Source organism: Molossus molossus, unplaced genomic scaffold (assembly GCF_014108415.1).
Source record: "Molossus molossus isolate mMolMol1 unplaced genomic scaffold, mMolMol1.p scaffold_m16_p_5, whole genome shotgun sequence".
Taxonomy (NCBI): Eukaryota; Metazoa; Chordata; class Mammalia; order Chiroptera; family Molossidae; genus Molossus; species Molossus molossus.
The window spans coordinates 13,036,133-13,060,056 of record NW_023425388.1 but is presented as its reverse complement, the minus strand read 5'-3'; the positions used below and the strand labels follow the sequence as shown (position 1 = coordinate 13,060,056).

General features: G+C 46.3%; 3 protein-coding genes across 6 annotated transcripts in view; 1 reads left to right on the top strand and 2 right to left on the bottom strand.

The window, feature by feature from the left end:
* PRMT2 (protein arginine methyltransferase 2) overlaps positions 1 to 2,441 on the bottom strand; it is a 36,613-nt gene extending 34,172 nt beyond the window's left edge. The window contains exon 1 of one of the 2 annotated variants that reach the window (XM_036243069.1): positions 2,406 to 2,441. The gene's annotated coding sequence lies outside the window, so the exon portion shown is untranslated. Of the gene's footprint in view, positions 1 to 2,125; positions 2,189 to 2,405 lie in introns of those variants that run through there. The other variant, XM_036243070.1, reaches the window with a different exon arrangement.
* Positions 2,442 to 5,907: 3,466 nt separating this feature from the next.
* Positions 5,908 to 11,900, top strand: S100B (S100 calcium binding protein B). 2 transcript variants are annotated; one of them, XM_036243072.1, is made up of 4 exons: positions 5,948 to 5,997; positions 8,679 to 8,753; positions 9,084 to 9,222; positions 11,602 to 11,900. In XM_036243072.1, exons 3-4 carry the CDS (start codon positions 9,085 to 9,087, stop codon positions 11,740 to 11,742), a joined length of 279 nt encoding a protein of 92 aa, XP_036098965.1. In that variant the 5' UTR covers positions 5,948 to 5,997; positions 8,679 to 8,753; position 9,084; the 3' UTR covers positions 11,743 to 11,900. The 2 variants fall into 2 exon arrangements, with proteins under 2 accessions (XP_036098964.1, XP_036098965.1); XM_036243071.1 differs by lacking the exon at positions 8,679 to 8,753 and having other exon boundaries at positions 5,908 to 5,997.
* An 8,522-nt stretch (positions 11,901 to 20,422) lies between these two features.
* The window catches only part of LOC118617119 (disco-interacting protein 2 homolog A), a 275,837-nt gene continuing 272,335 nt past the window's right edge, over positions 20,423 to 23,924 (bottom strand). For both annotated transcript variants that reach the window (XM_036242743.1, XM_036242744.1), the window contains 3 exons: positions 22,652 to 22,826; positions 21,837 to 21,960; positions 20,423 to 21,010 (listed from right to left, as the gene is read on the bottom strand). In XM_036242743.1, the coding sequence (XP_036098636.1) occupies positions 20,758 to 21,010; positions 21,837 to 21,960; positions 22,652 to 22,826 (552 nt within the window). In that variant the 3' untranslated portion in view covers positions 20,423 to 20,757. The remainder of the gene's footprint in view (positions 21,011 to 21,836; positions 21,961 to 22,651; positions 22,827 to 23,924) is intronic.

Genomic DNA, 23,924 nt, shown 5'->3' with positions numbered 1-23,924 from the left:
CAATGGGCATGGGTCACTGTCACCAACCTCATGAGCAGCTTGGTGGCGCATGGCAGCCCTTTGTGCAAGAGAACAATGTTGCTGCCCAAGGCCTTTCCTCCTGGAAAACTCGAGCCAGAACGACTCTTCCTGCCCCATGAACAGACTCAGCGAGGCCCAGTTCTGCTCTCTGAACTAATTGGCGCAAAGGTTTGCTGAGTAGATGAAGAGTAGGCTGAAGGGACAAGAGCCTCTAAGGGACAGGAGACGACCTTGACAGAAGCCTTGTGCCCACTGCCCGGATGGAGAAGTCACTCCTGCCTGGAAAGTGGACCCCTTCTGTACCATAAGCAATGCTGAAACCCCGCACCCCGCTCTGGGAGCCAACCCCTCAGCAGACCTTCACCACTAGGTCACACGAGGTGCCTTTGGCATTGACAGCGACTGTGGCCTAGACGTGGGAGAGTCTGAGCCTCTCTCATCTCCTCCCAGTTACCCACAGCTTTGCAGATGGAAATGCTGGGCAATTAACCAAGCAGATGGCTTTTGGCTACAGAGACAGTAGAGCCAGAGGAGTCAGTCCAGGGTCACTCACAGTAGACGTCTTTCTTCCAGGGTCACACACAGTCAGGTAGTGATTGCTATCCAACAACCAGCCTCTGTGGTTCTCTGTCTCCTCAAGCTTTTTTATTATTTGGGTAATAGGACATATGCCTTTCTAGATGGGCTATTTATGTTTACAATGTCTTATTACATCATGTGATAATGTGATATAGTAAGAAATATATATATATATATTTGGTCTTTACCCTAGTTCCTGGCACAGTGCTTCTAAAACCCTGTAATTCCTGGATGTTGGGGTGAGAGGAGCATCTTCTGTTATTCCCAGTGAGTACCTTTCAATCACATTTGACATTATGCTAATGAGGTGACTCTTGGGCCCCTAGAGAGCTTCAGGATGGGGTCTGTCTAGTCACCAGTGAAACCAACCTTGTGATTAGGGGGTTGGACTTTTCAGCCCTAACCCCGAACTCAGGGGTGAGTTACTCACCACTGGCCAGTGATTTAATCAATTGTGGCTACATAATGAAACCTTCATAAAACCCCAAAAAGATGGGGTTCAGAGAACTTCCAGGTTGGTGAACACATGGTGGCGGTGCTGGGGGAAGGGTGCACCCGGAGAGCAAGGGCGCTCCATTATCACTTCCCCCGAACCTCACCCTACGCATCTCTTCCATTTGGCTATTCCAGAGTTGTAGTCTTGATAATAAACTGGTAATAGTAAGTAAACTGTTTTCCTGATTCTGTGAGCTGTTTTAGCAAATTATTGAGCCTGAGGAGATGGTCATAGGAACCCCCAATTTATAGGCAATCAGTTAGAAGTATGTGTGGCCCAGGACTTGCAATTGATGTCTGAGGTGGGGACAGTCTTGTGGGACTGAGCCCCTAACCTGTGGGGTCTGCATGAACTCCAGGTAGATGGAGTCAGAACTGTACCGAATTGTAGGACACCCTGCTGGTATAGAAGAATTGACTGGTGTGAGGAAGAAAAACACATATTTGGTGTTGGAAGTGTTCTGTTGGAATAAATAAATAAATAAATAAATAAATAAATAAATAAATATCATAGTACATCAGTCTGGGGATTTTATATATTCAAAAACTAACTGTTGATTTCAGGCATCAGCTCTATTGTTTTCCTCCATTTTGTTCCTTCGCTAAGTTTACTTTTTCCATATAGTATATGTTCAAATTTTTTATTTTGAAATCATTTTAGACTAACAGAAGAAAAGTAAAAATTAATAAATGCTTATTTTTCTTGCTGCCTAATGTATCAGTCTGGGTCTATTCAAGAGACAGAAACCACACAGTAATTTAAACAGGTCAAGTTTAACATAAGAATTATGAAACTGCAACAGGACAGTAACTGCACAGAGAAAGCTAGTCACCAGTGAAACCAACCTTGTGATTAGGGGGTTGGACTTTTCAGCCCTACCCCCAAACTCAGGGGTGAGTTACTCACCACTGGCCAGTGATTTAATCAATTGTGGTGGAACCTACAGAAAGGGCAGCCTATGGCTGAGGGAAAATAACCAAGGAAGAACAGGCTTAGAAGGGGGACCCTTCCCAAGCCTGGGGTTCATACCATGTTGGAGAAGTTTGCTGTCTGCCCAGGTGAGAGCTGGTCCACAGGCAGGGGCAATAGGAATGCCTGCTGGCACAGGAAACCCCCATGGCCTTGAGTGCCCTGCTGTTACTGCCAGGCACGCCAAGAATGCAAGGCCCTTGCCACATTTTATCCAGGCGACTGCTCAGGGCTGTTGCAGGGAGCAACCCTGAGGAGGGAGGACAAAGGATGGGTTTGTCACCATTTGGTGTGGAAGCAGCAAGACCCCCAGCTCAGTGAGCCTTCCTGGGACACATACCCTGTACATATACGCCCTCATCCAGGCCCATCTGCCTCACAGCCGTGGACTAGGGGGACCACCGTAAACTTGCAGCTCTGCCCATTGTTTCTTCGTGAGTAAACTCTGACCCAGGAACCTCGTGCCTTCTACCAGCATCTGTGAAACAAGAACATGCCAACTGGTTAGCCTACAGCAGGTAAAAGTGCAGCCCTTCACAATTCTTGACACAACCCTAGAGACCACAGATGAGCCAAGGCCAGGGGTGGGGTACATAGAGGGGGCTGGGGTGCCACTGTGAATGTGAGTCTGGGCCTTGCAATGACCACACCAGGAAGATCATGAGAACAACCTCCAGGGCATGCTGAGGCTGGTGGGTAGACATGCAGAGACAGTAGGGAGCTGATATGAATGCAAGTTCTGGAGTGTGCTGTGTCCAGGTCAGGAGAACCAGGGTGCAATAGCCATGGCCCAGGCCAGGCTGCAAAGTCACCAAGGGCTGCCTTCTCTGGACATGTGGCTGGGGCAGAGCACTACCAGATGCTGTGAAGGACCGGAAGAAGGTGACAAAGCACAACATGGAAGGAAGCCCCTTCCCCCTTCTAACACCCTCAGTACAAAACTTCACATCAGGCTTACTGTAAGGAGCCACAGTTAGAAAGTCCTTGAGTGCTATGCAGGTGCTGAAGCAGAGAATCAGACCTGAGAGGCAATAAATCTAGAGCGGCAAGTCCACCCTTTGGCTACTCAGTGTCCATCAGTAATATTCCACACACATTTGGACTCCCCTACAACAACTAAATAATTCTATATTTCTCCCTAAAAAGACACAACCAGCTTTGTGACAAATGAAGAAGTTCTTCTCCAAATGAGAAGATGCACAGTCCCAGCGGTCATGGTACCTGCCATTACACTTACTCCTCAAATTCAGTTATGGTTCCACTGAAAATTCAGTTACCTAAAGATTAAACTGAAATGCTAACCTCCAACAACTCATTTATAAAATAAAAGTTGGAGAGGAGTAAAGAAAATGGGTTAGTAAATAAATACATGCATATAACAAACAAAATACTATGCAAAGCTGCTATAGTCCTCATTTGTGTAACTGGTAGTGAGATTGTATGTAACAGCATGGCTTCCTTTCTCAACTGTCCGTTCCATAGCTCCTTTGTGCTCAGTTAGAACCTACTCTGGGTTCCTTGGTGGGTAGAGTGACCCAAACCTTCATTTCTGAAGGACCTGAGTCTTCAGTAGTCTGGCTTTTTTTTTCTTTTTTTTTTGGTTGTTGTTTTCATTAACCTTTACCATTGGTTATGAAAGTATTAAGAGATGCCCCAGTTGCCCAGATGCCTCTGGGTGCCATAGTCCTCCTTGCCTTCATTGTGTTGCAGTAACTCAACATCCACGGTGGTAATTGGGATCAATCACTCAAGCCAGTAGATTAACCCTTTTTTGCCTGTTGGTTCAGAGGCATAAGGAGTTCAAAGTATATATTTATCCTGTAGTATGGAACCCCACCCTTCCAGGATGTTGCTTCCTATCTGGCATCATAACTCACTCTTCGGAAGCTATTTCACCTTTCAACTGGGGTCAACCACTTCTGAGTTATGGGATGTGTGATAACACCACTTAGTTCGTGGGCATGAGCCCACTGCTGCACTTCCTTTGCTTGAAATGAGCTCCTTGATCACATGCAGTGCTGCCCAGATGCCATTACAGTGGACTAGGCTTTAGTGCGGTCATGGATGTTGGTGCTCACAGAAGCAGGACTGACAGGGAAGTCAAATCCACACCCAGAATATATGTCTACTCCAATGAGAACAGATCTCTGCCCCTTCTATGATGGAAGAGGTCCAATGTAATCAATCGTCCACCAGGCGTCTGACTGCTCACCACAGGACTGCTGGCAGCTCAGGAACCCAACAGCAGCAGTGTCCTACTCAGCTTTGGTGAGAGGAAGGCCATGATGATGAGCACAGGCGCACATCCATGCCTGCCACTTAGTCACTTCACTCATGGACACACTGAGCAACCCCTGGAGTGGAGGCAGTCAGAGCTGGTTGAACCAAGTACTTGGACAAGACATGTCTAGGGCACTATTCAGCTCTGACACCCACAGGGTCGATCACTTTCCAGCTGATTATTCAGAGCCTCTTCAGCAGTGTGTGCCTATTGATGGGCATTCACTGGGAACACAAATGCATTCAGACTGTGCTCATTCAGAGGTCCATCCACATGCCTCTTCCAGAGCCAAGTTTCCAATCCTGTTCCTTCCAAATTGCTGACCAAATATTAGGAGCCTCCCCTGAATTAATACACATCCATGCACTGCATGACATGGACAATGCAATGTGCTGGTCTAAGTCCAGCCCCTGAGAGGACTTCCCTTCACCACTGTGTGCAGGGTCACCCTGAGTGTGGCCAGTGCTACACTTCAGGGTGGCAGCACCATATCCTGCAGACCCCCCTGTAAACCGGGCTCATTGTTTCTTCCACAGTCAAGGCTGGGTGTTCAGGCTGGGACAACTCAGGTCCCAAGGCTCACAGCTGGTGCTATTTCCAGGCCACACTTCTGGGTGTTGAATAGACAAGAAGTTCCCAGTAAAACAGATAACAACAAAACAATTGTATCCACAGATATCTTTGTGCATTGGATTCTTCCATGGCCACTGTGAACCTGAGTCAGAAGGGCCCTGATCATGGTTCAGGCATCTTTTGATGACTTTGGAGCCAATGTGTTTTGAATAATCATCTAAAGGAATGCCTACCTTTTGAGTTTCTGCTTGAAAACATCTCAGGTAGAGGGCCGTTGAAGATGGGTGGCGGGAGGCTGGGCCTGGCTTCCCAGTGGCTGGCTGTGGGGCCTCAGTCTCAGTGAGGCACAGAACCTGTACCTTTGCAGAACAGAGTACTGGGACAGTACATGAAAATCTGTGACTGTTCACCCTGGGATAAAGGAGGAGGCCTTGGGGTATGGCTGGTATATTCGCTCAATCATATTAAACAAGGATTTCCCCCTAAATGCATTAAGTATCTATTTTGCCTGCAGATGCTGGGCTCTGTGGCTTCTCGAGGCAGCAGTGCTTAGCTCAGGGTACAGATGTCCATGGGGCATCCTGCCTGCTGGTGGGGGCCAGGTGGGGGGGTGGAGACAGGAGAGCACACAGGGGCCTCTCCACTGGAAAACAGCATGGGCCAGCCTGCACTTGGACTCTTTGCGTTCTTGGCTGAACATTTGCGTTGTTTGAATCAATTAATCTGTCTCCTCTCTCCATTCCCAACCTTGCTTTTAGAAGAACATTAATATTCATGTATAAATTAAAAATAGCACAAAAAGCTGACTCCCCACTTCCTGCCCCACAGGCTGTTTTCTTCCTTGGCCCAAGTGTAGTCCCGGGTGGCAGCTTTGTCAATGCAGCCCTGTGTGCAGGCCTGGCTGCCTGGGCCACCCCCACCCTGTCCTAGGCCCCCATTGGCTGCCTGGGCCTGCAGTGGGACTGCACAAGGGGCCCACGCCCAGAGGAAGGAATAAAAGGCTGCCCCTGCCCACGATTCCTGCCACTCAGGACGCTGCAGCCAGGAGGTGACCACGAAGAGCGACCAAGATCACTACGTGAGGGGGCAAAAGCTGCTCTTTTTCGGGGGAGGGGCAGTGGTTTGGAGAACTGGGTGGTAGTTTAAAAAGCCCCTTTAGATAATTGCAGCATTTCAAAAGTGTGGATCTTACTACTGAGTTGTGGACATGTCTGCCTCAAGCCTAGACAGCTAGAGGTTCATTTTACCCATTTTTCTCACCGTAAACTGGAGAAACCTCAGTCTGGGGCTCAGGAGTGATTGCTGACATTTCCCCGGAAGTACCACAGATATTGACTCTTCCCTCTTTAAAGAGGATTTTTGCCTGGCAGGGCTGAGGAGGGTGGGCAACCTGATGCTAGTTTAGCCCTATCTTCCAGAGGAAGGTTTTCTCTCCTCCTAGCTCCTGCCCTGGCCCTGGGCACAGGACTGCTTCTTGGTGTTCCAGTTTCCCTCAAAGGGAAATGTCAGGGTCCTCTAGACACCCCTCAGAAATTCCATGACAAATGAACGGTCTTTACAAGTAAATCATAAATTAGGCCAAAGAAATCGGCGTTTGTGGTGGGTTTAACTTTCATCAGTCTTGTAAGTTCTCAGGTAGGTAGGGCCCATTCCTTAGAGGGACCCTCACATCATGTGGGATGTGTCCTCCTCAGGAGTTAAAGCCCAAAAGTTCTGTTGTTTTTTATATAAAAAGTTTAATGCTGGAATACATTCACAGAATGAAGTGAAAAATAAACATGGTTATTTGATTTCCATTTCTCTTAAATGATAAGCTTTAAAAAATTGTTTCTTAATCAAAGGGAAGAATTTAACAGGAAAAAAATTAACTTGTAGTATGGTTATAAAGAAAATCCCATTTTATGGCATTTTAAAACATATGAAGTATATGTTTTATGCTTTTCCTTTTAAAAAAGTCCTGCTCTGGCTGGTTTGGCTAAGTGGTTAGAGCATTGGCCCGTAGAACAAAGAGTCTCAGGTTCGATTCCTGTCAAGGGCAGGTACCTCGCTGGCAGTTCTATCCCTGGCCCCAGTGTGGGTTGTGCAGGAGGCAACCAATCTCACACTGATGTTTCTCTCCACCACCAACCCCCACCCCACTCTATCTGAAAATAAATGGAAAAATATCCTCCGGTGAGGATTAAAAAAACAAAAAAAAACCACTAGTTAGACTTCACAAGAAAAGTAATAATACTTTACCTTCATCTTCCCCAAAACATCGTGGACTTTGAAAAGCATCAAGATGATGTAAAAGTATTTTGTTTTTTTTAAAGAGAGAGAGAGAAGGGGCAAGAAAGAGAGGGAGAGAGGGAGAGAGAGAAAGAAAGAGAAATTTGTTGTTCCACTTATTTATGCATTCATTGGTTGATTCTTGTATGTGCCCTGACTGGGGATTGAACCCGCAACTTTGGCATATCAGGATGACACTCTAATCAACTGAGGCTTGTTTCGTTTCTTTAAAAAAAAAGATCAATAATCGAAATTTGAGTACAAAGGATAAGAAAGCAGGAAATGTTAGATTTTAATCCATCTGGATTGTTCTATCTACATTTGATATATCTGATTAATTATATGATAATTAATAGTGTGACTTTAGCAAAGATCAGGCCAAGACAAAAATCCTCAATTCTCTTTCCCTTGGGAAATCAGAAATAAATAAAAATTTAAATATTTTATTCCAAGTTATTTTTGATATGACATATTCAACAAGGAAATGCTTTTTCAACAATTAGATGTAATTCTTGTATTGATCTTTAACTATGACAGTGCTAAAATTCTTTTTTTTATCCTCACCCGAGGACATTTTTCCATTTTTTGTTCAGATAGAGTGGGAAGGAGAGAGAGAGGGAGACATCAACGTGAAAGGGACACATCAAGTGGTTGCCACCCGCACGACCCAAAGAGGGCCGTTGACAAACTGCAACTGAGGTACGTGCTCTTAGCGGGAACTGAACCCGGGTCTCTCTGGACCGCAGGCCGACGCTCTAACCGCTGAACCAAACCGGCCAGGGCTAAAATTCTTTAATGATAAGAATTCAAGGTCAAAAGTTGGTCAATGTCTCTGGCTGAGTGTCGCAGTCTTGTGAAACAGCAGAGAAACTGTCCTTTGTCAAATATGCCTAATCCCCAGGACTGACCAGGTGTTTCTTCAGCTTACAGGCCATGGCATAAGGTGCACACTGAGGGAAGCAGAGAGTTCTTGACTTTGATAACTGCAGAGAAACACTCACTGCAGTTAATAAGCGGCATTTCCCCCATTCACATGTGGCAGCATCTCCTTGGATACTAAATAAATACCTGGCTGGGGCTCCTTCTGCACTAGTCTGTTCCTGTAGCGGAATGAGCTTACCTGTATAACCTGAGAGTACATTTCTGATTCTGGTAGATCCAGGTACCTTTCATTGATCTTCTTTATCAAAAAAATGTGGGGGAATTCTAACATACTTATTTTTCCAGTAAAGATTTTTATTAAAATGATCTAAATGTATATACTAATTTAAAGGTAAGCAGATTCCTACATTCTATGATCCTTATAATCTTTCAGAAGGACCTGCATTTTTCATACTAAACTCATTCTTAGTAATTTGTATGTGCTACTGTGTGAATGGGATTCTCCTCCTGTTTTCCAATTGTTTACTGACAGAATATAAGAATACTATCGAGGTTTGTACCCTCATTTGACTGCTAGTCACCTTACTTCTTTCTGATGAATCCTAACAGCTTGTAGCTGCTGCTCTGCTCACCTGCACTGTCACTTGGAGCCCTGCCAGGGCAGAAGGTAGCCCAAGGGAGGAGGTAGGGATCAATCCCAGAACTCCCTCTCTGCTCTGTTTTCATATTTTTGAATTTGAAGTTTCCCATTGGCCAAACCCAACCAGAAGCCAGAGGGCTGGGAGTTTGTCAACAGGGACAGAGGAGGGAGGGGAAGAAGAGAGAGTGGATCTAAAAAGTGGATGGGAGAACGGTGACACTGAGCGAGTTCCCAGAATGCCCTGCATGGGAGATGCACCAAGGCTGGCTCAGCCCCCTCCCCTGGGTCTGGGTCTGTATAGGTGACATGTTAACTGTTCTATGTAAAAGAAGGCAAAAAGCATGAGAAGGCATTTTTCCTCTGTGGACCCCTAGGATGTCTGAGTTGGAGAAGGCCGTGGTGGCCCTCATTGACGTTTTCCATCAATATTCTGGAAGGGAGGGCGACAAGCACAAGCTGAAGAAATCCGAACTCAAGGAGCTCATCAACAACGAGCTTTCCCACTTTTTAGAGGTGAGTCTTTTTAAAGTTGACAGTTTCTGCATTCTCCTCTCCACTTACAAGACCACCTGTGCACTTTCTCTCCTGAGCAGCTATGAAGGTGATTCCAGGTCTGTTTCAGGACTCCTAGGTTGCTTCTGAAAACGTGTTTGCATGACTGAATCCTCATTATGGAGGCTAGCCTAGCTGAGCTCCTTCGTCTTCATTTTCATTTGTTTTGTGTGTATGGTAGGAACATCAAGAAAAAACTGTTGTCCCAAGGCAGAAGTACAGATTCCAAATAATGCTGACTTTTCCCTGGAAACTCTCAGGACTTATAGCAATGATGGCAGAATGAATGGGAAGTAGACTCATGACTTATCAGGGACCATGGTGCATATAAAAAGATAAGTTTTTGTTTGGGGGAAAAGAACTCTTTTAGTTTTAGCTAGATGTTTAGTATCCACCATGGTGAAAAAGACACCGTTCACTCAGTAAACATTTACTGACCACTCATGATGTTCAAAACTGGGAAAGACACAGGCCCAAGGACATGGCCTCTGCTTCTGTGGCACCCAAGCTGGCACATCAATGAAGGGCCACAACCTACTTGACTGAGGGCATAAGGGCCCTACACCCCCTGGAGGTCTGGAGGCCTTGCAGGGGGCTTCATGGAATAAGGGACATTGGAGAGAAACCATCTTCGTTTAGGGCTCTAATTTAGGAAGCTGCATGAGGTCTCCTTCCCTATGCAGGTCCCACTCTGTCCCATGGTAAAAGGATGTCCAGACACCTCATCAAGGACTCGCTTCTCTACCCACCAGCTCCTGCCCTTGGATCATCCACCCATTGTCTTTACTGTACACCGGTCTGTGTCCTCAAGGCAATGAACTGCAATCTACCTGGTACCTGACCCAGAACCAAGGTCACTAAAGTGATCTAATCACACACAGGGGAAAAGGCCAGCCAAAGAACCAGTGAACTAATGTCTGACCAGGAGCTAATTCCAGGGAAAATACCAGAGTGCCAGGGCAGGACCCTGGGGCATGGTGATGGTGACAGGGAGCCACCCTCCCAGATAGCTCCAGGGCGTGCTCCAGGTTCCAGCAGCAGGGCAGCACTTGTCTGCAGCTGGCTGGGGTCCCCACCCAAACACTCCAATGCCGTGAATGGCACCACCAGAGCAGAGGAAGTGACCTGCAGGCTTGAGTTGGGGTTGGGGCGGCATCCCCTAGTCTGATTCTGTGACTGGTTTCTCAGGCATTCAAGTCCAAGTGGCAGCTGCCTCACTCACATGTTCAATTATGCAGTCCCACCAATTCTGCCTTCTAACTTAACAATCAAAGTCCCAGTTTATTCTGTGAAAAAGAGTGTTGTAAGGATGAAATGACATAGTGTTGGTCAAATGCTCAACATATAGTGAAAACTCAATAACCAGCAACTGCTATTATTATTGATTTTAAAATATAGAAAAAGCTTAACATGTGATAACCACAATTTATAAAAGATAAGTAATTCCAGGTAAGTATACCAAGGTATCATGAACGTTTGCTCGCCTACTTTTATCAAGGTAATTTCGGTTTGGAGGTAAACCTATAATGTAATTGAAATAATACACTGCTGCCATCCATCTTTTAGTCGATGCTCATAGGTCCCACCCAAACCCCACTGGAATCTCAGTCTTTTACATGTTTTAAATGGAAGGCAGCCACTGAACATTACACCCAACTTCTTCAGGCCAAGCTCTGCTGCCCTGGGGATTGTTATTCTGAACAACCTCCATTGATCTTCTTCACTGCTCAATACCACATTCTTTCAACCATGTTTATGGCCCTGCACTGTGTTTGTTCTGTGTTGGGTAGAACTGTCAGGAAGAGTTCCATGATACCTAGAAAGCAACTCAAATGGCAAAAAGAACACACGGAGTTCACAACTATAGGGCATGCTTCCAAGAGTTACTTCATCAACAACAAAACTTTCAAAATAAAAATGCATGGAAGCCTTCACTGTAGGGACTTCCACATACAGAAACTGAAAAATTTAGGGGAGACAAAGTTCATTTTTTGCTTTCAAGACATTTGCTTACAATATGTCCAGCTGATTGAGATGCTATTCTTTTTTCCCAGGTGTTTTGTTTTAATTATAGTGATAACAACCTGCAGGTTTTCAGATCTTGGTAGTTCCATTCAGTCTTTACAAGTAGTCCAGGCCCCACTGGACCTAAAATAAGGTACAGAAGGCACAGACCCCCAGTTAACAGTTCCCTGGTCACAGGAGATATCTTTCTGGTATTTGGCATTTTATATCTTACGTTGTTTCTGATACAAATTTTTTAAACCAGCCAACTTTTAATCATGTTTTGATGCCCTTAAATTTCATTTAAAAACAAGCTGGGTGACTGATCTCTCTTAGGAAATCAAAGAGCAGGAGGTTGTGGACAAAGTCATGGAAACACTGGACAACGATGGAGATGGCGAATGTGACTTTCAGGAATTTATGGCCTTCATTGCCATGGTTACCACCGCCTGCCACGAGTTCTTTGAACACGAGTGAACTAGAGAACGCAGCCGAGCTGTTCCTGTAACAGAGGTGAAGGTCACACAAGGAAGCAGACAGCAAGGGCTTGCCGGCTAGTAGGAGCTAAGTTTTCCCGCCATGATGTAGCAATTAGGAAGCTTGATTTGCTTTGTGAATGAAAATTTGAAAACCTCTTTCCAAGGGTTATTTTTAATGGTCCCCATCATTACTTCTGCTGTATTAGGCATATATGTGAGCTAACTGATCCCAGGGACTCCTGGTAATATCATGTAGGAAAGTCAATTCTTAGTCACAAAGCCTATGCTATACTGGCTGCCATGGCTGTTCAGAATCCTAACCCAGAAAAAACAAAAACTGACTACCAAAAAGGACTCTGGACATTTGTGGTTTTCTTAAGTCTCCCCTACATTTAAAACTACAAAGCTGTGTCCACCCTTTGAAAAGGCTGCCATTTCTTAAATTTGTTCATCATCAGTGCAAATGGAACATAAAGTAGTTTGATGGTGTGACAATGCTGTCCCACTAGCCCTCAGAGCATGGTACTGACACTTGAACTCTAATCAAAACTGAGAATCAAAATTCTACATTCAGTGGAATTCTCCTGATGGGCTCGTTCTGCTGGAGCTGTGGGACATGCGTTTTTTTGCAGGAGGATGGTGGGATTCAGGACCAAGGTTTCAGATGCTCCTCTCTGGAGATTAGTGCGCTGCAAGTAATTTAGTGTCTTCAGCCTCGTCTTCTGTGTGAGATAATGGGTTACTACCGACGTGTCTGGTGTGTTGGTGAATGTCATTCCTTTTTTGTTTGTGCTGTTCAAGTCAGTGCACTTGGAAAGCTGGACTTTATGCTTCTGCATCCACGAATTCAAATAAATCGAGTTTCAAATAATCAAGTTACAAATAATTAAAAGTCACTTCCAGGAAAATTCAAATTAATCTTACCCACCTCACAGACTTCATAAAACAATTAATCGCTTGTATTTGCATAAATTAAAAGAGCATTGTGACAAGTCTCCGTAGCCGTTAAACACGAAATAAAAGCAAAATACCTGCGAAACTGGGAAAAGGAGTACTGTTGAGAGGGCCTGGCTTTTCTCGGGGCTGCAGACCGCCTTCACCAAGGCCAGGCTGGGTGCGGAGGTGCGGACCCGGTAACCTTTGGAGGGAGGCCGGCTCAGCGGGGCGGGGCCGGGCGGGGCGGGGCGGGGCGGGGCGAGCCCGAGCGTCTAGGGGCGGGGCGGGGCGAGCCCGAGCGTCTAGGGGTGGGGGCGGGGTCAGGGGCGGGTCGGGGCGAGCCCGAGCGTCTAGGGGCGGGGGCGGGGCGGGGCGAGCCCGAGCGTCTAGGGGCGGGGGCAGGGGCGGGGCAGGGGCGGGGCGGGGAAAGGAGGGGCGAGGACAGCGAGGCGGGGCGCGGAGGGCGGAGAGGGCGGGATAGAACGGGGTGGGACGACCTTCCCTCTCCTCAGTCGGCGGGCTCGCTCCTGCCAGAAACTTCCGGCCCGGTTGGCATCACGTGCTGTTCCCTGGGCCAATTACCACGGAGGGGAGCTGCGATTGGCCCGCTCACTCACATGTGGGCGGGATCCGAGACGGGGTCGGGTGGGCTGGAGTGTTCAGGTCTGAGTTAAGGTCTCCGGCTATCGCTCCGACCACCGGGCTGCCGCCCCCGCGATCTTTTGCCGGCGTCTGGAGCGTCGTCTCTGCTCTGGCGGGTTCGCTCCAGCGTGGTCAGTGGCTCCTGCTGGACTCTCGGTCCCGGCCGCAGACCCAATGGAGAAGGCTGGGTGGTGACTGACGTTTCAGAAGCCCCTCAGGGGTGTTGCCCACGTGGCCGGGCTGGGCCAGCTGCTCCTCCAGGGAGACCCCAGCACGGCGGGCGCGCGGGACTGATCTGCCCCGCAGGGCCCCCCGGACAGCCCCCGCCGAACAGGTGCAGCAGTACCAACACCCAGAGGAAACGCGAACCCTGTGGGGGAGACGCCCCTTGCGCCTGTTACTGCGGAGATGCTCGCCGCGGTGCTCACAGGACGCAACCAGGGGAGGGTTAGGGGGCACAGCAGGGAGTGAGGGCCCCCAGGGCTGGGAGAGCTGAGGGTAAGGGGCCCAAGGGAACTCGGCCTCATCCGCAGGGCAGGGGGCGCTCCTGGGCTCTTTCCAGCAGGAAGGGCGGGAGCAGAGCGGGCAACAGCGGGGGATTTCTGGAGAGATGGGGCCAGTGTTCCCGTCTGGGAGCTGTTCAGGAGGACTCCAGTATGAGTGAACGTCCGGGGCACCATCTGCCGCTTCACACAGGCCAGCCAGGCCAGCCTGGGGAGACCAGGGCCCATGCTCAGGTCAACACTCTGCTGTTGCTGTCTTGAAATTTTGGGTAACTTAAGGACAAGGGGTCTGGCGTTTTCCTTGTGCGTTGGGCCCTGCAGATTATGCACCTGGTCCTAGGTAGTGGTGGGACACGTGGGGAAAATATGAAGGAGAGCTGGGTTGGGAGGCCTAGAGGGTGGGCCGTGTCTGTCTGATTCAGCCCAAGGGCAAGCATAGCCCTGTGCACAAAGGGGTTAGCAGTGAAAGGTAGGTGAGGGGTGGGGGGCGGTTTGGCTATGTGCTGTGGTGTGTGAGGTGTATGTACTTGTCCACTTGCTTTCAGATTACGTCTCTACACTTCCACTCATCACCAGAGAACAGCCTGCTTGCTTTAGCACACAAGTGCAATGGTAGGGACCCAGCCTCCACTCGACCATGTGGACCATCCCATCATGTGCTGCTGTCCTTGCTGTCTGGGCAACACAATTACCAGATTTTACTGTTACTGAGAGGAGGCATCCTCATCTCATGATCATGGCATGGGAGCACGTGGCCTCGGATCCCCATAGAGAACCCCAGCAGGCACAGGGACTTCAAGAAGGACCTCCTCTGCCCTGGCCCCAGGGGAAACAAGGGGAGAGGGATTGAGGTTGGGTAGGCCAGGGCTACCCCTGCCCTCCTTGGTTCTCTGGTCCTGGGGTCAGTTCCAGGGGCCTCTACCAGCTGACTCCCTCACCCACAATTCTAGATCTTCCCCTCCCCAGGATTTGTCCTGTCCTAAGCAGACCCTTTTTCCCAGCATCCACCAAGGGAAGTGAGCTTTCCCCCAGGCCACCTCGGGCCCTGCTCTGGATGTGTTCCTTGTAGGCTGTTTGAATCCACAGCATGACACCCCAGTGAGCTCCGTGAGGCTGGGAGCTTGTAGCTCCACCAGACCTCACTCTAGTCTCCAAGGCAAGAGGGGGCCCTTCAGCCCTCATGTACCAGCTGAGGCCCTGGAAACAGTTTGATGGATCTTCCCAAGAAGCTCTGAGAAGGCCACAACTCTGTCCCATGGGGCCCCTGGGTTTGATTGGTGTTATTTCAGGGTTTTTATTTATTTGTAGTTCAAATTTACTCAAATTCAGTGAAAAACAGGCAGTTTTGATGAACACCAAAAGTTAAAATTAGGGGCTTAAATGGCAGTTATCTTATATGAGCCCCAATAGCCAATGCAAATTATCTTGATTTCCCTTTTGAGTTCTTCGATTCATTGGTTATTTAGGAATGTGTTGCTCCATCTCCACATATTTTTCAGTTTCTCAATTCTTTTTCAGATTCCTAATTTTATTCCATTGTGGTAAAAAATACACTTTGTATTATTTTTATTGTTTGAAATTTATTCAGGTTTATTTCTTAGCATATGGCCTAGCCTAGAGAATGTTCCATATGTACTTGATAAAAATGTATATTCTGTTGTTCTTGGGTGAATTGTTTTATAGATATGTTCGATCTAGTTGGTTTAGTTTTGTTTAGGTCCTCTGTTTCCTTATTGATCTGCCTAAGTTTTTTTATTTTAAATTTATTTTTCAATTATAGTTTATATTTAATATCTTATATTAGTTCCAAGTATACTTCTGTCTAGTAATTCTATCCAAATTATAGAAAGTGGGGCATTGAAGTCTCCAGTTGTCATCCCTTCATTTCCGTCTGTTTTTGCTCCATGTACGTTGTTGGTGTTCTATTGTTAGGTATATATATATATATATATATATATATATAAAATTATTAGGTCTTCCTGATTGATTGATCCTTTTATCATTATAAAATGTCCCTCTTAATCGCTTCTAGTAACTTTTTTTTTTAAATCCTCACCCAAAGATATTTTTCTAAATATCTTCAGATAGAGTGGGATAGGGAGGGAGGAAGGAAGGGGGAAGGAGAGAGAGAGAAACAGAGAGACAGACAGATATTGACTGGTTGCCTCCCGCATGACCCCAACCAGGGCTGGGGACAAACCATAACCGAGGAACCATAACTGAGGTACGTGCCCTTGGCTGGAATCGTACCCACACCTCTGCTCTGCGGGCTGATGCTCTTAAGCAGTAAGTGAATATTTTCTAACGAAGCATTTAGATTTCTTAATGATATTTTCTGGTCCACAGGCTGTTTTAGGGTTTACCATATACATCTTATCAGAATTAGAGGTACTAGCTTAATTCCAGTGAGATATAGGAATGTTATTCCTACGTCTCTATTTCATTTCCCTCCTTTTTATGATACTGTTATACATGTTACATCTGTTGTTACAAACCCAATAATACATTGTTATAATTATTACTTTACAATTTGTAAGTTGGCTTAATATAGCTTTCCTCTTACCCACTGCTTTTGTGCTGTTACTGGCAAAAATATTACACATACATTTCTATATGTATAAGACCAATAATACATAACATACATAGTACTTTGTGTTGTTTTGTTTTTTTTAATGCTTACCTGAGGATATTTTTCTATTTATTTTCAGATAGAGTGGGAGGGAGAGAAAGTGGGGAGGGGGGAGAAGCATCAATGTGGGAGAGACACATCAACTGGTTGCCTCCTGTACAACCCCAACCAGGGCCAGGGACAAACTGCAACTGAGGTACATGCCCTTGGCTGGAATTGAACCCGTGACTCACTGGTCCACAGGCTGATACTCTACCACTGAGCCAAACCGGCCAGGGCCATATTACTTTAAATCATTAAGGCAAAAATGCATTTATATAGTCTTATAATTACCTTTATCTTTACCAGTGCTCTTTGTTTTTCATGTGAAAAGAAATCATCATCTGAGGTCATTTGCTTTCAGTGGGAAGGACTTTAGTATTTCTGATAATGCAGGTTAGCTAGCAACAAATTCAGTTTTTTACCTGGGAATGTATTATGCTTCCACTTTTGAAAATAGCTTTGCTGGCTATACAATTCTGAGTTTGTTTGTTTTTTAATCCTCACCTGAGGATATTTTTCTGTTTATTTCAGATAGAGTGGGAGGGGCAGAGAGAGAGAAAGAGAAACATCAATGCAAGAGTGACACATTGACTGGTTGCCTCCCACACAACACTGACCAGGACTGGGGATGAACCACAACTGAGGTACAGACCCTTGACCCAAATCAAACCTGTGACTCTGGTCCATGGGCCAACACTCTAACCACTGAGCAAACTGGCCAGAGCCAATTCTGAGCTTTTGTTTGAGTTCTTTCAATGTTATCCTGCTGGTTTCCATTATTGACGGTAAGAATTCAGCTGTCAATTTACTGGAGTTCCCTTGCAAGTGACAGGTTGTTTCTCTCTTGTTAGACCAAGGAATCTCTGAGTGAAAGCCATTTTAGGTGCTGAGTGCCCCTAAAGTGTTGTGGGGGGCAGTAGCCAGAGGTCTGAGTTTGCATCTCCTGGCACGGAACCACCAACTATGAGCTGGACAAGGGCATTCAGGGCCCCTGTATTCTCAGTGGCACTTCATCCAAGGGAGGCTGCATTCCATGAGTGGAGGCTGGATGGAAGAGATCTCCCAGGAGATCAGTCTTAGTTCAAATAAGAGACTTTTGCCCTTCTTAGTGAACTTTCATGCACAGATGTTTTTCATTTGCTATATGCCCTAAGGACCATTTCCAAAGGTTTTAAGTGACTGGTTTTCTAACAATTTTCACCAGTTATATTGGCTAGCATGCCCATAAAGCTTCTCAAGCTGTCGTGCCAGAAGTTGATCTTTCTCTACTCTTTTTTTAAACCTTCACCTGAGGATACTTTTCCATTTATCTTCAAATAAAGTGAGAGGGGGAGAAAGAGAGAGAAAAACATTAATGTGAGAGAGACACATTGGATGCCTCCTGCACGACCCCAATCAGGCCAAACCACAACCAAGGTACGTGCCCTTGACCTGAATCAAACCTCTGACTCGGGTCCAAGGGCCAGTGCTCTAACTGCTGAACCAAACAAGCCAGGGCTTCTTTCCTTACTTTTTAATATGAAGTGAATGCTAGACATTGCTTGTTTTTGAATTTGTATCCCTTTCTATCAGCATGCAACAAGAGCCTATAGGTGGCCTTCATTCTCCTGCTCTCTATCTGGAGCCCATTGTAGCATCTAAGTGTACCCACCTGGAAGTCCAGCTCACTGTGGCTGGGGGTGGCAATGGGTGACAGTGCATCTACACACCCTCTTTAGCTCAAAGCATCATCTGGTCCCTTATGGTCCTTTTTCAACTTTTTATTTTAAGTGGTATCTGTAATGAACATTCATGATATTTGGCCTTTTCAGTCACTTGGAGAATCTGGGGAATAAGGTATCCTATACTTCACTTAGAACTAATAATAACCTCTCAGTTTCTCACTTTGCACTGCCCTTGGAAAACTCCACAGGGTCCTTCCTAAATATCTCACAGGCTTGTGTAAATAGATTCTCATTAAACCAAAAAGCAAAGCTGGATGCAGGGAAACCAGGGCAGTGAGCACCCTAAGCTTCAAACCTGGCATGAACTCTGACCCACCCACTTCACCTATAGGAGCTAAGCTTGAGGCAGTAATTGTAACCACAGAAGTGCACACACACATCTGTGAGGAGGTTCACTGCAGCACTGTTGGAAGAACTATGATGGACAACAGCAATTGAGTAAAAGCTACCTTTAGTCATGACACCTATATGATACAGTCATTAAAACATGTAGAAGAATATATGTAATAGATTGAAAAGTCTGAAATTTATTAAGTACAAAAGCTGATCATAAAAGTATATGATCCTAATTTTGGAAAAATTTTTAAAGGGAAAAAAATAAATCCCCAAAAGGATTTACGTCAACTACTAATGCTGCTATATTACTCAGAGGTAGGAGTATAGATTTTCTTTTTTACACTTTAATGTGCTTTGTATATTTTATGCTGTAAGCATATATGCCTTTATAGTCAAAAAAAGGAATGCTTTAATAAAGTACATCCTATTTGGGGTAATTTTAAAAACCTTTTCACACATTTCAAAATGCAGTATTACAAAGTCAATAACTTTTATTAACATTATGATATAAAAATCTTTTAGTGTGATATACAGAATTCCCAGAGTATAACTTTAAAACATTTTAATGTGCTTCTCAAAGTCTTAATTTACAAGACACCTTGTCTTACTGCCACTGACCTTTCAATACAAAAGTTTTACAATATTTGCTACAAAACTACAACATTAAGATTAGGGTTAGGTAGTTTTTCCCCTGCCGGCCATTCTATTATAAGGAATATCTGTTATCTGTATGTCAAACAATAAATTACACAGATTATGTACATAATTACAATAGATCATACAATTCCAGCATGTTGCAACATACTAACTGCAGTCCACCACCACAGGCAAACAAAGCTATAATGCACCCGCTATTAGTAGCCAAATAAGAGTTAAGATGTGAGAGTCCGCCTACTTAGCCAGAACTATTTGGTGGAGAATTTAAAATGGTAGAGAATTAGTAACAGCTTTGTTAGGCACTGATTCAGGCAAATTCCAGAAAAACCTAGTGGTTTCTATGAAGCATGCATGATTCATAACCTTTCCCATCCTCTGTTCCCCCCAAAACCCAACAACTTCATAACATACTCTTTATTAGCTATATAAAAATACTCTGTCTTAGATTTGAGCTTCACTTCAAATTCTTAGAAGTTTCTAATGGATTTTATATTCTCTTTGATTTAGGTTTACTATAATATTAGATTACTCAGTTTAGTCATAACTGAATATGGTTTGGACAACTTTATAGGCATGTAACTCAAAATGTGAAAGCCAGGGTGAGGGTGACCACATCTACTCAGCATGGGGCAAGGCCCTCCCCACAGCTCAGCTGCACTGCAAGCAGCACTGAGGACATGTAAACCTCAGCTGCTGTCACCAGTGCTTTCAAATCTTTTGATTCAGAATAAAAATAATAATTCAGTATACTTCCAAGTATTGAGAAGAATGCATATCGTGATGTTATGAAAACAAGAGTTTTAACAGCATTAAGTTACAAACCTAGGAAAGTGGTTTAAACCTAAATATTGGTTTATCTTTCTGAAACAGCATCTACCTTGACAGCCCCAGATGGACAATCGGACACAATTGTTTCAATAAAGAAACTGGAAGAGAGGAAGTATTGTAACTAAAATGCCTGGTCTGGGATCCAAGAGCAGGGGGGCCAGGTAGGCAGGACTTCCATCAGCCTTTTTGGGCTCTGTTCCTCCCTGTGAAACCAAAGTGAATCAGCTGTACTGGGGCCACAAGTTCTTTCTAGCTTAAGTTCTACATGTGAACTTGTCATTTGAAGTGGGAATAAATAATTGAATTTTTAAAGTCAAGAACTATATTTTTAATCTAGAAAGTGCAAACTTGCAATACAGTAGAGAACAAATTGCACATCTGCAGTTCTTCACAGCACCCATGCCAGGCGTTTCATTTCCTTTCCCAGTCACCCTGTTAAAATATTGACATTTATGTTTTTGTAAATGTTCTTGAAGATTAAAAACATTTCTTCAAGTAATTCAGGAATGGCTTATCAAATGACATTTGGGGAATTTTGATACAAATTTGTATAAGTAGGGCAAGGGGTGCAATATTCCATGAAGACTGCAATCAGTCCTTTGTCCTGGTGGCTATAGACACTGCAGTGTCTTCACATGTTCCAACACCTTCACTAGGTTCCAACTCCTGGAAACCTGGGTTACACCGGTCAGAACCCTGGGGCTGGTAAGCAGTGCTCACATGTTGTAGGCAACATAGATTGGGTCCAGCTGGTCAGCCAGGAAGCCATCACGCAAGTGCATGCGTTGCTTCTCACCCCGAGAGTTGATGGGGATCACGCCTGGGTCGACAATGACCACCACACCTACTACCAGGTGATGCTCTTCCAGCACCACATTCGTCACCAGGGCCACCAGGTCCAGTGCATCCTGCTCCAGCCCGTCCAGCTCCACTACCACCACTAGCAGGTTGGTCCAGGTGAACACGGCACTGCAGAGAGAAGATAGATGGCATCACAGGGCATGGACATCAGCTTCTGAGGGCCAACAGATACATGGGAAATAGTGCCAAACAAAGGAGAGTGAAAAGACACTGTACTGCTGCTGAACATCACTCACAATCAGAAGATTAGCTTAAACTGCTTTCTAATTAAAGTTCTTGCTAAAAATCAGGAGCATTCATTATCTGATGTTGAAAGCTGAACCTGTCCCAATGCAAGCTCCCTACAAAGTGAAGAAATTATGAATCACAACCATTTAAATGAGAAAATTTGCATTAAAAACAGAAACTACTGCCCTGGCCGGTTTGGCTCAGTGGTTAGAGCGTCGGCCTGCGGTCCAGAGAGACCCGGGTTCGGTTTCCGCTAAGGGCACGTACCTCGGTTGCAGTTTGTCCCCAGCCCTGGTTGGGTCGTGCAGGTGGCGAACACTCGATGTGTCCCTTTCACATCGATGTTTCTTTCTCTTTCTCTCTCTCTCTCTCTCTTTCTCTCTCTCTCTCTCTCCCTCCCTCCCTCCCTCTCTCTCTCTCTCTCTCTCCCACTCTATCTGAACAAAAAATAGAAAAATGTACTCGGGTAAGGATAAAAAGCAGAAACTACTTTAGAACAACTGTGGAGAGCAAGGGGTCTCTGGTGCATGTTTCCTAGAGCATGTGTGGACAGGCCTGGGGTCAGCTCCTGAAAAGGCAAGCTTTGCCAGCATGTGCCTGGTAGACAGGATCTGCTGGAACCAAGGTGACCAGGTAGAAGGCCCACAGTCCCTAGCTCTGCCCCAAAGGAGGGCTGGGCAGGCCTTACCCTTCTCTGGGCTCTTACCATTCAGCGATGCTCCTGTGTGCTCTGATCACGGATGTCTCGATGTCAATGGGGTGGTACCGCATGCCTCTCAGCTCCAACGTTTCATCCAGAGACCCAACCACATACAGCGCATCATGTCGCTCTGTGAAGGGCACAGTTCACACACCTCAGAAAGGCACAGTGCAATCTGGGCACCCTCCATGAATCTGTGTCAGCCTGACGTGGGCTCTCTGGGACAGGGAGCTGGCTATTCCAACATCACGTGAAAACTGAGCCCACTAATGGGTGAGATGCAGCAGAGCCTGATGAAGGTGCCGTCCCCTCGATTCAGAAGTACATCAATGGGTGAATATATACTTAAAAATAGTACTTACTATTTCTGGAAACAAAACAGCATCTACAGGGGCTACCAAAAGTTCTGACTTGATCTGGCCAGCCTGCTAGGGCCTAAGGGACTTTGCAACTTTGAGGGGTTGTGTGTGGGGAGGGTGCCACACATGGCTGGTGAAACATGCAGGTGGCTCTGACTGGGGGGACCTAACAGCTCTGTCACCAACACACCCCACATCCTCAGCAGAGCTTGAGGGTCCAAGGACAGTGAAGGTGTCACAAAGGGAAAAACAGTAATTTTCAGAGAACACCATTGCCAGAGCACATCCTTCACCTCACACCCAAAGACATAGGCTCCTTGCAAAGGGGGTGGTTGGTCAGCAGAAATCCCTGAGCTGCTGCACGTGCCTGTCAGGCTCATGAGCTGCAGCAGCAGACCCTGTGGACTGTGGACAGAGCCGTCCCCCAACAGCGCGGACAGGGGCATCACTGTAACCCCTAACCTCCACTGGCATCAGTGAGTTCCGTTCTCCGAAGGAAGCCTAAGTAGCCAGTCCTTGCCCAAATGGTCTGGGTGTCTCCAAAGCTCAGTCGGGCACTGAAGTGGTCAGCGTGAAGTGCTTCCTCTCCATGGACCGTGTAGTAGCCTGTGGCATTGTGGGGGCTGCTAACCCAGATCTGTGGGGCCCAAAGGACAAGAAAGAGCTGAGCACAGATTCTGTCATGAGACATCCACTCGCCAAGAGAATTTAAGGAAACAGTGCACAAAGGCAGGAGCATTTTCAGTCTCTTACCCTGTGAACTAAGTTAAAATTACAGGTACAGAAAGTAAACATGTCATTTTTCTCTCCTTCGAATGGAGTGTTCCTCTTCAGGACTCTGCAATGTGAAAGAGCTCACGGGGGTGACTCCCACTCCTCACATCAAACTTCTGTTGTTAATAAGGACAGGAAGCAATGGCCATGTCCACACTGGGACAAGTGATGGAGTGAGGCTCACTGGGTAGGCAAGCCCTACACCGGACTTACCCGCGTATGTGTGAGTTTATATATATCTGGCACACAGGCCAGCAGTACCCTGTGTCACCGGGCCCCTCAGGGTGTTCTTCTAAATTCAGGGCCCATCCAGGATCCACAGTCAGCTCCCCAGACTGAGCACCTTACTCTAGACATCCCCATAAGGCAGTATCCTAAGAGGAGACAGGTCAGCTGACAGGGCCTTCTGCCATAAGAGGTGGGGTTCCAGCTTAGCACACACCCTCCATGACCATGTTGGGGATACAAACTTGCTCTAACAGGCCTGGGTCCAGCTGACAAGAAGGGGAGACCCCACACCAACCCCACCCAACCCTGGGACTGGCACATTTTCCCATTAGGACATTGAGTAACCCCTGGAAGAACACCAGGCTCACTCACACCCTCGTTCCAGGTATATAACTACAGTACTCAAGTGCCACCATAAGGATCCCAAAGGTTGTTCACATCAGAGACCACCAGGGTCCTTGTGCCCACCAGGTGCCAGAACACTGGTCCCATGGCATGTTACTAGAGCTTAGGACTGGGAGCACAAGACCGTTCCCAACATAAAAGGACCAACCTGGGCCCTCAGGCTGTGATCTGTGCTCTCCCTGCCACCTTGGCCTCTGGTAGTAAGTCCTACCTGTCCCAAGTTATGCTGGATGCATTATGTCAACACAATGATTCCTGCACAGTCTGTGTGTGTCCAGGGAACGTGTCCTCAGTAGAAGACCCCTGCCCCCCGCCTCGGTGTCTGTGC

Bases quoted from the DNA above. Each gene is read 5' to 3' on its own strand.
- S100B (XM_036243071.1), top strand. From the start codon at position 9,085: ATGTCTGAGTTGGAGAAGGCCGTGGTGGCCCTCATTGACGTTTTCCAT. The intron at 9,223-11,601 runs GTGAGTCTTTTT...GATCTCTCTTAG, and splicing joins AGCTTTCCCACTTTTTAGAG to GAAATCAAAGAGCAGGAGGT.